The 13,129-nt window shown below is 37.5% G+C and overlaps 1 protein-coding gene across 2 annotated transcripts; it reads right to left on the reverse strand.

Moving 5' to 3' along the window:
- Nucleotides 1–382: 382 nt before the first annotated feature.
- Nucleotides 383–12,651, reverse strand: C2H3orf33 (chromosome 2 C3orf33 homolog). Of its 2 annotated transcripts, none has more exons than XM_064492194.1 (5): nucleotides 12,526–12,651; nucleotides 10,608–10,667; nucleotides 6,930–7,077; nucleotides 4,347–4,507; nucleotides 383–1,794 (listed from the first exon to the last, which is right to left on the reverse strand). In XM_064492194.1, exons 1-5 carry the CDS (start codon nucleotides 12,637–12,639, stop codon nucleotides 1,393–1,395), a joined length of 885 nt encoding a protein of 294 aa, XP_064348264.1. In that variant the 5' UTR covers nucleotides 12,640–12,651; the 3' UTR covers nucleotides 383–1,392. The 2 variants fall into 2 exon arrangements, with proteins under 2 accessions (XP_064348264.1, XP_031305444.1); XM_031449584.2 differs by lacking the exon at nucleotides 12,526–12,651 and adding an exon at nucleotides 12,069–12,323.
- Between the last annotated feature and the right edge of the window lie 478 nt (nucleotides 12,652–13,129).

Genomic DNA, 13,129 nt, shown 5'->3' on the forward strand with positions numbered 1-13,129 from the left:
AAAAATTAGACCAGGTCTTTGACCAGAAACACCTTCACACGCTTAACTGGAAGGACAAGAGTGCACTGGCTGGACTGGTAGAGGTCATCAGAACTAATTACCGTGATAACTGTGATGAGATCTGACATCACCCGGAGGCAAACTGGAAAAGAAAATAAAGCTCCAGAGCTTGCCACAAAACTAGTTTAACATCTCTATAAATAAAAATCTTGTTAACATCTCTGTAAATAAAAATGAAACATCCCTTCAAGACAAAACAAAAAGCTGTCGAGGCATTAGACCCAGGGAGTAAAAACTGGCATACAACTTCCTATCCTACCCCAAAGATGATGAAATAAAATCACACACAAAAAAAGAATCTTTGGAAGATTTGAGACCAAACTAAAAATTAATGTTGTTTAATTAGAAAATGCTGGGAAGTCTACTTTGCTATGTTTTCATCAGGAGTCAGGCAGCAGCAGTAAACTTCTCATTCTGTATTACTGATTCTGACAGGAGTCAACTCTTTGGACCAGATGATACCTCTGACTTTGGTCAGCATCACAAACCATTAAGGAAAACGTCTATAGACATTGTGGGTGGATTACTGTTGATGTTGTGAAAGAAGCTTATACTGTCAGGATGATTCCAGCAGCAAGTATATGTGTAGGTCAAATCCTCAAGCCAACTGAAGCCGGCTTTAAAAATAAATTTACTATGTCTCATAATGAGAAACTGGAGGCAAGACAGTTCAAGGATTGGCTATCTCAGGGGCTCGACATTGTCAGAAAGCATCCCTATTCTTTCTATCCTCTGTACTACCATCCTCGGCACATTCACGATTCTGTCTTTGGGATTATCCCCCTCAACTGACAACAGGTAGAAATAAGCCACTCTTCATTACTAGAAATGGCCCAACTGAATGTCTCTTATAGCTCTGCCCTGAATGAATTCACAGGCAGTTAGAAAACAGCTGAGAGAAGAGAGCAGCCTCAGACATAATGCTTAAGAGTTCCTTTATCATAAGCAATCAAAGTTCTCAAAACTGGAAAAATCAACAAATACTCTCTTTAAACAAAAGTTAAATACGGCTGCCCAAAATAACTAAAATAACACAATGACCAATAGTTAAACTCTCTCTTCATATATTGTTAGTACATGTGTACCTCCTTCAACTGGATAACTTTTTTAGGGTGTTTCATTTTTCCTAAAAGCACAGTACATGAATCACAATTTGTTTAAATTATTCTGATATTACATTGATAAGAATCATCTCTTAAATATTTAAATACCACTGGAATGCAACTTTGATCATTTGGGGAAACTTCCACTTCAACTCGATGAGAAATATCCATTATATTTACATATTTTATTCTTTTTGAAGCAGGTCACCTCCAGACCTCTTGGACTACTTCACCCTTTTCTACGGAAGTGTATGCGACTCATGAGTTCTCGGAACATCAGTATTAAGGAGTAGTTATTCATGTTCTCCTTCCACGTTTCATAAGTCCTTCTCAACTTGTCATAATAACTTTCTTTCTTCAAGTTGAAATCTGATCCAGTTTTTTTTAAGTAACTGTCTTTTTTCCATATTTCTCTCCAGGAGCCTTTGAATTTTTCAAAATAACTTTCTTTTTCAGATTCTTCCTTCCATATTCCTTCTCCTTTTTTTACAGCTGTTAATTCAGCTTTAAGTAAGTTTCTGTGAATTCTCCAATAGATTTTAGAATCATAATTTAGCCCTTTAACAAGAACAGTCTTGCCAAGGCCTCTTCTCAAAATTTCTTCATTCAGACTCACACTAAAATATCTACCCTTGAATAAAAAATAACACAAACCAATTATTTTTAAAAATTACTAGGCTACCCATAATACGCTTCTTACTTTAAAATCATTCTGCAACTTGAGTTCTCCATAGAAAAGTAAAAAATGTAAAGCAAAGGGGTCCTTAGAGCTTAAAACAGCCAAAACTAAATCCAAGAATTTCATTACTAGAAGAGACCACTGTTCAAAGACAATTCACTCCTTCATAACATGTAGTTCTCCACAGGCTCACTGGTCTCCCAACCCAAAATGTGCAGAAGCAATAAACAATGAAAAGGGTTCTGGGTTTTTTCTGTTGTTGTTTGGAGGGGGAAAGGAGCACACCAGATAGGCAAAATGACAGAAGGCCACAGCAAAAGAAACTAAAGAAAACTAATGAAACTAAAAAGTAGACAAATGTAAAATGAACTGAATCATCATTGATCTGTTAAATTAGGTTCAGAATTCCAGTGTTTAGGAAGGCACTGACATGTAAATACATTTTTTTTAAACTCCATAAAATAATTAACATTAAAATAGTCCTGGCCTCTGAATCTTCATCCTTCAGTAAATTTCCTTCATGGAACACCTCACTGCCCAAGGAAACCAGCTACATGGACTTTTTTTGTCACTAATTTACAGTGTAAAGGGGATCCTGCCTAACTATTTCCACACACAGTCTTTCTACCTAACAAGATTAATTTTAACAAAGTATTAAAAATTCCATAGCTTCAATAGACAAGTAATTCACAGTTAAATTTTTTAAATATGAAAACTCCAGGTTAAAAGTAGGAAACATTTTCTAAGACCATCCAAAGGAATAAAGTAAACTTTTGTTCCTTGAAATGGAGGAACTTTTGGTAAATAATGATAATCAGGTAAGAAATACAGCTTAAAGGGTTTATATTATTTGTCTCAATCTTTTAAATTTTATAGGCAGAACCAAAATCAGAATAATTAAAATTGACCTCACACAACAGCAAAATTCAACAGGAGAAGTAAATTACCACTAAACGCATAAAGTACATTTGGTCACCTTCCAGGAAACAGTATAAAGTAAAGACAGAGAAGATGAAGTGTGGACTCAGGAGCCAGGAAGACCTGGGCTTGAATACTGGTTCCTCCACTCAGTCACCCTGAGTCCTACCTGCAAATGGGAATAAAATGATCTCACAGGGTGGTTTTGAGGATAAATAAAATATACTTCTCAACTGAAAAGAGAAGCTGATATTCTGTAAGGCCTTCGGGATCTTTTACATAATATTGTATATTAACTTAGTTTTCAGTGTAAGATGCTTCAACCAATCAGTATTGGGTAATTCTTATTTTCAAAAAACTGAAAATGATCTAGACATGCAAAAATTAATGGATTTCATTAAACTCTCTATTAGAAAGTCAAGCAGCTTTTAATAATTAAAATGGTTATAATTCTAATCACTTTAATGTGAGGTTATTGTTTTCTTCAGATTCTTCTTTCTTGTTTGTTATGTAACAGGGGACTTTAAAAATAAGAAAAACTGCTCTTAATCCTGTCATAATCGTATTTCAACTATTTCATTTTTCCATATTCTTTTCTTCAGTAATCATCCACCAAAAGAAATTTGGAGGAATTACAGACTAATATACTATGGTGTTTGGTACATGTTGTATGAGGCTGGGTCCTTCAGCCAGCTTTATTCTATGTGTACATTTGGCATGCACAGAATTAAATTACATTTAAAAAGTTAAAAAAGAAAAAAAAGCAATTTAGAGGAAGACACATCCAGGGACTCAGGACAGTGGCAGGGCAGCAGCAGTGGAGTTCTGCGGCACCCGCAGTTACAGAATGGCTACGGCTGGTCACAAAAGTGAGGACACGCTGAGGCAGTCTTCAGATGGCTGACTACTGATCATAAACAGGACTTCAATAGGCTCAATTTAAGTATGCCCAGTAGTATTAAATATGCTCAGTGCTTTCCGAGCTTAAAGACTTATATGTTAAGACCTACCAATCTACGAGGTACTGGGCCAGACTGAGCAATATTTACCTTCAGAAAACACCCTTGCTCTTTGCAGTTGCTAGTTGACAAGTCTCACTCAATGAGTGGTTTCTCATAACAAGTATGATATATTATACTTATGCAAAAATAAATGTATAAGATACTCCTTAGGGGGAGGGTATAGCTCAGTGGTAGAGTGTGTGCCTAGCATGCACAAGGTCCTAGGTTCAGTCCCCAGTACTGCCATTGAAGAAATAATAACAATAATAAATAAACCAGATTACCTCCCCCTACCAAAAAAAAAAAAAGATACACCTTAAATTAGCAATGTCCAGAGTCATGAATAATTTGAAGTTTTTTCTTTTTCTTAATTCTCTATTTTTTCTATTATAAACATACATAACTAAAATTTTATAACAAAATTTATAAGTGAAACACCTGGTCATCTATACATAATCACTATAAGTAGTTCAAAAAGACAAAAAAAAACTCAGTCCATTATATATTCATGGTTCTACCTAATGACATATCTATGTATAAATAATAAAAATAAAATATCACTAGTTATTTCTTCACACTACTTACCTTATTCACTAAAAGGTAGCAAAAGAGTGCTGAATTCTCCTTTCCAAGAAGTTGGAACCATAGTACTTGGGAAGGTTTTAGCTCTTTTTGTAACCACACCTTCCCAGTTTCAGTGAGTTCTACTCCTGCCAGCTTAACCAGCAAGACACCACATGGCTCTTCTAAAAAGATTAAGTAAAAAAATAAATAAATAAAATAAAATAAAATAAAAATAAAAAGATTAAGTAGAATAGAGTTTAGCTTTAATATCATGTTGCAAAAGCAAATTCCAAAGTCATATGGCCCCCAAAAAACAACCAGTTATATTCTGTATACTTATAAATACCCCATTTATTTCTATAGTCAAGTTTTCTTTAAAAATGATACAAGTATTTAATAGATGAAATAATTTCAAAAACTCATTTCATTAAGCTCCAGAACAGGATGTTGGTTTAACCAATTTACCTTTTTTTTTTTTTAATTTTCAGATTTATTTCTACGTATATATACACATAAAGCTATAGAGCCAAAGCTTTTTGGTTACAATGGACTTAATTTGGGGGACCTGAATCTTAGCTCTCCTTACAACAAAGTCAAAAGTCCGTCTCTATCCTATAGAGCAAAAGTAGTGAATGGAACATAAGCTTTCTATTAATAAGCCATTTTTAAATGAACAAGATTATACTCTGCCTTCTTATTACATCATCCGAAATGGTGCTTGGGTAGCCACTTTCTAGTTCTACAATCATTTTATGGGTAAACATGTTTAACTAATGTAAATGCAAAATGGTCTCTTTCACATGAACAATTTATATCAGTTACAAAAAAAGTATTAACACTATCATTACATTTGTATTGGTTAACATCTGCTGGGATGCATAACACATATGTCTGATTCTGTCAGTTATTAGAACGCTGCATATATGGCCTTTAACGTCTATAGAAAATACTAAAATAAGTGAGGGAGAAAAGTAAGGTGACAATTAAGGCTTTCTGAGGTTCCTTTCAGCTCTAAAATTTTGATTGTATGTACCAAGTTGATAAACATCTTATCATGTGATGTGAAGCCCACTCATAACAATATGCATATATGGCAATTACAGTGCTGTGGCATTGCACAACTTTTGGGGCAGATTCCCACTGAATACCATCCCTGGAGCTGTGCAGTGTACAGCCTGAACAATCAACAAGCAATGACCTTACTGTCTAAGCACTAATGAGTCATTACTATTTCAGATAGGAAAGACTTAAATTATTACAACATTATTACAACTGACAAGGTAGAGGACTTATGAAGTGTAAACCATCCTGGGAGCTGAAATGGCCAACAGATAAACATCCCAGGTAATCTTTCTTTAGGGAACAATAGTCATTCAAATTGTGTAAGTTCTGTTTGATTTATTAAAAGAATCAATCACGTCAGGTATGTTTATGGGGAAAAAAAAATCAATCTTATTCCTTTACAGCTATATCTCATTGAACAGAGTGCTATTCATTCATCTTAGGGTAAAGAAGTAAGAACCCCTTACTATAGAACATTAAAGTAATATTAAGAAGATCTTTAAATATAACTCAATTAATTCATTCAATAAATTGTGCCAAGTCTCTGTTGGCTAACAATTATTTTTCTAGGAACTGTGAATAATGAGATAGAAAGGAAAAGGTCCCTGACCACCAGGGGCTCACAGTTTAGTAGGAGGATATAAACCTAAGTACATAATTACAGGAAAATGTGTTTCAGTACTGTAATTGCAGTGTGTACAAATTGCTGTGGGGCATAGGAAAAAAAGAGGCTAATTCTGCTTGGGAGTTAAGGAGAGCTTCCCAGAAGAGTTGGCATTTGAGCTAGATCCTAAAGAATTTGCAGAAGCTAAGGCACTCCAGGCAAAGAACCGTGCCCAGGGTGTGAGAACATGTGGACGTGGCAGGAAGGTCTGTGTGGCTGGGGTCTTTGCCACGAAGCAGGGACAAACGGGAACTGCAGCAGGAAAGATCTGGTTTCTGCCCAGCTTGCCAACCTCCTTTGGTGCCACTTGTCCCTTCTGCCCCACGCCCTGGCCACATGAGCTTTCATGAGCCACGCTCATTCCCACGCATGCTCTTCCTCGCCAGGCCCCTCCCACTCTTCTGGTCCCTGATTAAACAGCAGCTGCTCAGCGACCACAATGTGTATTGGTTCCCCCTTTGCCAACCTCCAATAATTCTCATCCTTTTTTCTTCATAGCTTTTTGGATAAGTTTTCATTTGTTTGTTGCCTACCTTTCACCTGGACTGTAAGCCCAGAGGGGTAGATGGTCTTTTTTTTTTCTCTCAGCACATATAGCTGGTGTAGAGCCTAGAACATAACAGGGGCTCCGTATTTGTGGGATAAATGCTTGAATGCCTGAATGAACTACCAAGAGGTTGAAAGAAAAAAGGAGGGAAGGAAGGAAATAAGGAGCCAAATTAAACAGTTCCTTGTATATAAACCATGAGTTTGGACTTTCACAGACAAGGGATAGTTATTAAAACTTAAAATGACATTTTTTGCTTTTTTATAAATAACTTTTAAAAAAGAAACACTAAAATAGTTACTTAGTGTCAGCATTTTTGCACCTGACTTACTTCTCCATGAAGATATAATAGGTACAGTAATGGGAATATGTTCAATTTCCAAACCATTCTCGGTTATGCGGCGAAGTCGTCCTCGTAGTTTAACATTTCTTCTTATAAACTCTACTGGAATATCTGAAGAACTTGTGAATTTTGAGGTCTGTTGATTTACAAGGAGACAAATGCAATATTTTATTACTATTTTCATTTTAAAATTAAGTATGTCAAATTCTCTAAACATTTCAAAGAAGACATTACCACCGAAAATTCTGAATTTGGTTCTTAATTTTATATTAATATTAATATGATTTAACAGAAAATGTCTACAGGAACATTATATAGAAATCTTTAGTCATAATTTTACTATTTCAAGTTACTATATAGGGAAAATTAAACAAACTCCTAACTTCTAAAAGCTTATGTCCTCAAAATATGACACAATTCATCAAAAAGCAGTGAGTCTGAGCCTGGCCCCACACAAATCAGGTTAAACAGTCACTATTCTATTCTACACATGCACCATCTGTTCATGCAGGTACTGCTGGAAGGATCTGACCAAAGCTGAGCAAGTTAAATTACAACTCCTAATCAACAAGTTTTTTTTTCTTACTTTTTATCTCACAGGAGAAAAAGGCAAAAAAAAAAGACCAACAGTGGGAATTTATTTAAATTATCTAACACTTAGGTAACACCCTGGGGTTAGGGTTAGTCAACATTTTACACCTGTCTTCCACATTAACAGTAGTGTAGGGACAAGCTTCGTTCATAATCAAGGCTAAGTAAAAGCCTCAAATATACAGAAAGATAAATTGGTACCCAATTTCCTAAAACAGTAAAGTTGACCTAAACATTTAAAAACAAATATCCACACATGAAAAATACTGTAGCAAACAAACTCAGGATGTGGACCATTCAATGGCATAAATGACTTGGTTGCTCTAACAAATCAATGGCTTGAGGAAAATAATGAGGGGGAGGAAGGTGACGGCAGACTGTTATAAAATAAATGAGACTTAAGAGATATAACAAACAGATACCGTATATGGATTGTTTGAATCCTGATTTGAACATATCACCTATTTTAAAAAAGACACCATTGAGACAATCAAGGTCTGGGTATTAGATGATACAAAGGGACTATTAATTATGTTAGATGGGATAATGTTCTGGGAGAGACACTGTATGTCTCCTGATGCAGGACACAGGAAGTAGTACACACCATCACCTTTTTTCACTGAATCTACTAGAGGAACACAAATCCAGATTGTAGGACATTCTATAAGACAACAACTTCTTGGAGGGAGGGTGTAGCTCAGTGGTAGAGCACATGCTTAGCATCCATGAAGTCCTGGGTTCAATCCCCAGTACTGCCATTTTAAAAAAATAAATGAATGAATAAATAAACTTAATTACCTCCCCCCAAAGTAAAAAAAAAATAAAATAAAATAAAATAAAATAAAAAGTTAGTCACAAGAGGCAAAAATTAAAAATAGATTCAGAGTACTCCTGGGCATATATCCAGAGGGAATGTTAATTCAAAAAGATACATGCACCCCAATGTTCATTTCAGCACTATATACAATAGCCAAGACATTGAAACAACCTAAATGTCCATTGACAGATGACTAGATAAAGAAGCTGTGGTATACTTATACAATGGAATCCTACTCAGCCATAAAAAAGAAAAAATAATGCCATTTGCAGCAACATGGATGGACCTGGAGATTGTCATTCTAAGTGAAGTAAGCAAGAAAGAGAAAGAATATACCATATGATATCATTTATATGTGGAATCTAAAAAAAAAGGCAAATGAACTTATTTACAAAACAGAAACAGACTCACAGACATAGAAAGCATACTTACGGTTACTGGGGTAGGGAAGGAGGTGGGAAGGGATAAATTAGGAGTTTGAGATTTGCAGATACTAACTAATTTATATAAAATAGATAAACAAGTTTATACTGTATAGCACAGGGAACTATATTCAACATCTTGTAGTAATTTATGGTGAAAAAGAATATGAAAGCAAATATATGTATGCTCATGTATGACTGAAGCATTATGCTCTACACCAGAAATTGACACAACATTGTAAACTATTCTTCAATAAAAAAAAAATATAAAAAAAATGGAGTCAGAGTAAAAGTTTAAAGGAGACTAAAAAGCCATGAACAACTAAATATAGAATGGAATATTACTCAGCCATAAAAAAAGAATGGAATTTTGCCATTTGCAACAGTGTAGATGGACCTAGCTGATATTATGCTAAGTGAAATAAGCCTGAGAGAAAGACAAATACTGTATGATAACAATTACAAGTGAAATCTAAAAAAAAAAAAAAAACAAACGAACAAATATAACAAAACAGAAACATAGTCATAGACACAGAGAACAAAGAGGTGATTGCCAGAGGGGAGGGGAATGGGGGAAGGAGAGAAATATGTGAGGGAGATTAAGGGGTACAAACTTCTAGTTACATAATAAATGAATCACAGGTATGAAATGTACAGAGTGGGGAATACAATCAATAATTATGTAATGTCTTTCTATGGTGACAGATGATAACTAGACTTATGATGATTCTGAAATTTATTGAAATATCAAATCACTATGTTGTGGGACAGGAAGTAATGTAGTATTGTAGAGCAATCTTACATCAAAAACAAATCCACTCATAGAAAAAGAGGTAAGGTTTGTGGTTATCAGAGGGGGAGAATTTGGAAGTTGCAAACTTCTAGTTATAAGATAAAGTACTAGGGAGCTACTATACAACCAGATTAATATAATTAACACTGCTGTATGTTATATATGAAAGTTGTTAACAGAGTAAATCTTAAGAGTTCTCATCATAAAGAAAAAAATTTTCTTTCCATTTAATTTTGCATCTATATGAGATGATGGATGTTCACTAAACTTACTGCAGTTATCATTTTATGATGTAAGTGAAATCATGCTGTACACCTTAAACTTACACAGTGCTGTATGTCAATTATATCTCAGTTTTTAAAAAAAGAGTTCAAGGCACTAAAAAAAGAGATAAAAGTTCTGAAATTGGAGGCTGGGTGAAAAGGTAACAGCTAGTAAAGACGCAGTATGGTAGAGTAATGTGGTGCAGTCAATGATAATGCAAAACAGTACAGAGATAATAAGTGAAGGAAATAAATAAATACAGGAGCAATAGCCCCATCCCACTTAATGGCACTGAAATTACATCCTAAGGCAACAATCAGGTACATTAAAAAATACTAATAAATCTTGAATTACCAAATGGATTTTTACAATGTCTTAAAATATTATTGAAAGGGCAAAAAAATACACTAAGGGAAAGCATAAATTATTCCACTCTAAGGGACATAATTCAACTGTGATTTAAATCTAAAGCCACTATAGAAAACACTTTTGAGCGATTATATCATTCTAGCAGGCTAAATCTTTTTCAGATTCCTTTTTATCCACAGAGAAAAGTGATTATGGAAATACAGGCTGTGCAATTACATTCCATAAAATCCCGTGGATGTGTTACTTTTAAACCAAGACCTTAAAGTATGTTCATTGTTTTAAAAAACTATTTAAAAGCTTCTAATATGAATAACATAATGTTACACTGCTTAAGATAAAAAACAGTTTGAAGTGAGAAAAATTAACTATCTATTGCTTATTCAAAATGTCTTTTTCATATTTTAACTTACCAGTCGGACGCTTCTTAGAAGTAACGTTACTCCAGCTATGGCCATTACAGTGCTGATGCTCTTCAGAAAGAGATTGAATGATTAATTCTCACTAATTATTATTCACAGTAGTAAAAGTACTAATTAGAAGATTAAAAAAAAAATCCTTTCTACACCTAACTGCCCAAATAAGGCATATCCTTCAACTAAAGGCCCACTTCTTCCCAAAAAAAACTAACTGCCCACCCACCCATTAATTTTCCCCTTTTTCTCCCAAACCATCTGGCATGCACAGTAATTATATACATAATATTGTACTGTTTTCTATTGATTATACTGCTTTAACCGTAAGTTCTTGAATATATGAAAAAGTCTAATACTTCTTGTGCAAGGCCCACAGGAACTCCATAACCCTGAGTCTGCAGGGGGAATTTAAGTATCTGGTAGAAAACTTTATCACCAAAATCTTAAAATAGAGCACCCTGGGAAATACATGTGGGCAAACAGTTGGGAAAAACTTAGCGATGTTTTTAAAGTGCTTCATGGAAACTGAAATGTACATAAAGATGTTTAAATAAAAAGGATCTTGCAACTCCCTCAATGACAGTGGTCCTCTAACACGTCTTCCCTAAGCATGTAAGAAATGGAGTTGAAAACCTACACAAGGGTACATTCTGTGACTGGGTTATTTGGAATACTAACTATATCCATGTGCTAACTTAAACACTGTTTCCTCTCCCATTCCTGCGGAGGTTATTTTTTAATTTGAAATTACCCATGAATTTCTTCCTGCTTAACTGGGAGAACCAAGGCCTTGTCAATTAAGATACGTATATATGTATTTATATAAAACACATATAATACGACTCATCAATGCTACAAATATTTATCTAGCACTAAGTGGCAGGCACTACTCTAAGGACTGATGCTGCACTGGTGTGTGAAAACAGACAAGGTCCTGGCTCTAGCGCTGCTTGGCTGCAAAGTATTTGCAAAGCTGATGATCCTACTCAACTTCCCAGCAGAATTCAACACAGTTAATCATTTCATCTGAAAACATTCTCTTCCCTTGGCTTCCAGGACACCTGCTTTTACTGATATTCCTCCTCCTCCCTGTCTGTTCCTTCCAAGTTTTTGCTGGCCTCCTCCTTTTCACTCCCCCAATTTTAAACGTCAGAGAAGCCCCCAGGTCTCAGTTCTAGGGCTTCTTCAGGAGCTTTCCTAACTCTCTCCAAGACATCATCCAAGCTTTAAATACTACTTAAGGTTTATGAAGCTCATTCCCAAAGTTATATGCCCAGTTCTGATCTCCTTTCTCACATGATTCCTCTGTCTAGTTGCCTACAACATGTAGTTACGTTTAGAAGTCTAATGACCATCTTCAAGTTCACATCTTTACTGAGAAGTCAAATTCACATGTGCAATAAGCTCTCTGGACTTTCCCAACAAATCATTTATCCCAACTCGTCCTTAGCGACTTACACCACCATCCACGAAGCAGGCAGCCCCCTTGATTCCTCTCTTTTTCACAAAGAAAAAAATCATCACCGTGGTCTTGGTCACAGTCCTCTCTCGCCTGGTCGCCTAAGACGTCCCCCGCCCTTGTTCGAACCCCTGTAGCCTCTCGCTTCACTTTTTAAAGACAAGAACACCCCTCTTTCCCCAGACCTACTACTGGAGCTACGCGCCCTCCCTCGGGCTCTGCCCGGCCCTCCCCAACTGCTCTACAGGACCCGCCGGAGCCCGGCGCTGGGCTGAGGCTCGCTCTCTGAGGTGTCAAGCCCGGCGCCGAAGCGCGCCCCGCGCGGCCCCGCACACGCGACCCCGGCCGGTCGGCCCAGCGGGCCCGCTGCCGGGGCCTCCCCACGACGCGTCTCCATCCGGCTCGCGCCGCGCGGCCCCGCGCCCACCAACTGCCCCGCCGGCGGGGTTGCGGTACCCGGACGAGGCGCAGGTGGTCGTCGGCCCACTGCGAGATTCGCGCCACCACGTTGGGCGCCGCTCCGTCCCGGTCCGGCGGCGGCGAGGCTGGGGCTGCGGGCCTCCCCGCCATGTTCCCGGCCTCCTGCGAGCCCGCGCCACCTCCTCGACCGGGCGGCAGGGGGCGCCGCTCTCCGCGGGCGGGAGGACGGCGGCATCCGCGCTCCTCTCGCCGGTGGGGCCGCCGCGCGAGACCACGAGTCTCCTCCGCAGCCTAGGAGTGGCCCGACCGCCGGCTCTTCGCTTCTTTCTTCGCCGGGGGCGGGCCTCCCAGCCCGTTAGGAGGCATCTTCACTGTGACCCCCCAGTATTTATGCAGGGTTTTCCCACAGCGCAGTATATCTCTGTGGGTCGGGGATGGGAGCCGCAGGATTCCCGGCCAAGCTGGTGGAAGAGGGTAACTTTCAACTCGCTTAACTCAGTTCAGTGTGGGTAGTACGTGCCCCACAAGAAAGAAAATTTAAGTAGATTGTTCCTTCCACCTGCTTCCAAATATAACAAGATGCATATTTCTTATAGTTGAATTTTGTTTTCAGGTTGTCACAGCTGCTTAACTCCAATAT

Source organism: Camelus dromedarius, chromosome 2 (genome assembly GCF_036321535.1).
Source record: "Camelus dromedarius isolate mCamDro1 chromosome 2, mCamDro1.pat, whole genome shotgun sequence".
In the NCBI taxonomy this organism is placed as follows: Eukaryota; Metazoa; Chordata; class Mammalia; order Artiodactyla; family Camelidae; genus Camelus; species Camelus dromedarius.

Excerpts from the sequence above, each read along its gene's own strand:
- C2H3orf33 (XM_064492194.1), bottom strand. The coding sequence starts at position 12,639 with ATGGCGGGGAGGCCCGCAGCCCCAGCCTCGCCGCCGCCGGACCGGGAC. Across the intron at positions 4,508-6,929 it reads TATTATATCTTCATGGAGAA|AAGAGCCATGTGGTGTCTTG; the intron begins GTAAGTCAGGTG and ends TAATCTTTTTAG. Across the intron at positions 1,795-4,346 it reads GCTACCTTTTAGTGAATAAG|GGTAGATATTTTAGTGTGAG; the intron begins GTAAGTAGTGTG and ends TTTTTATTCAAG.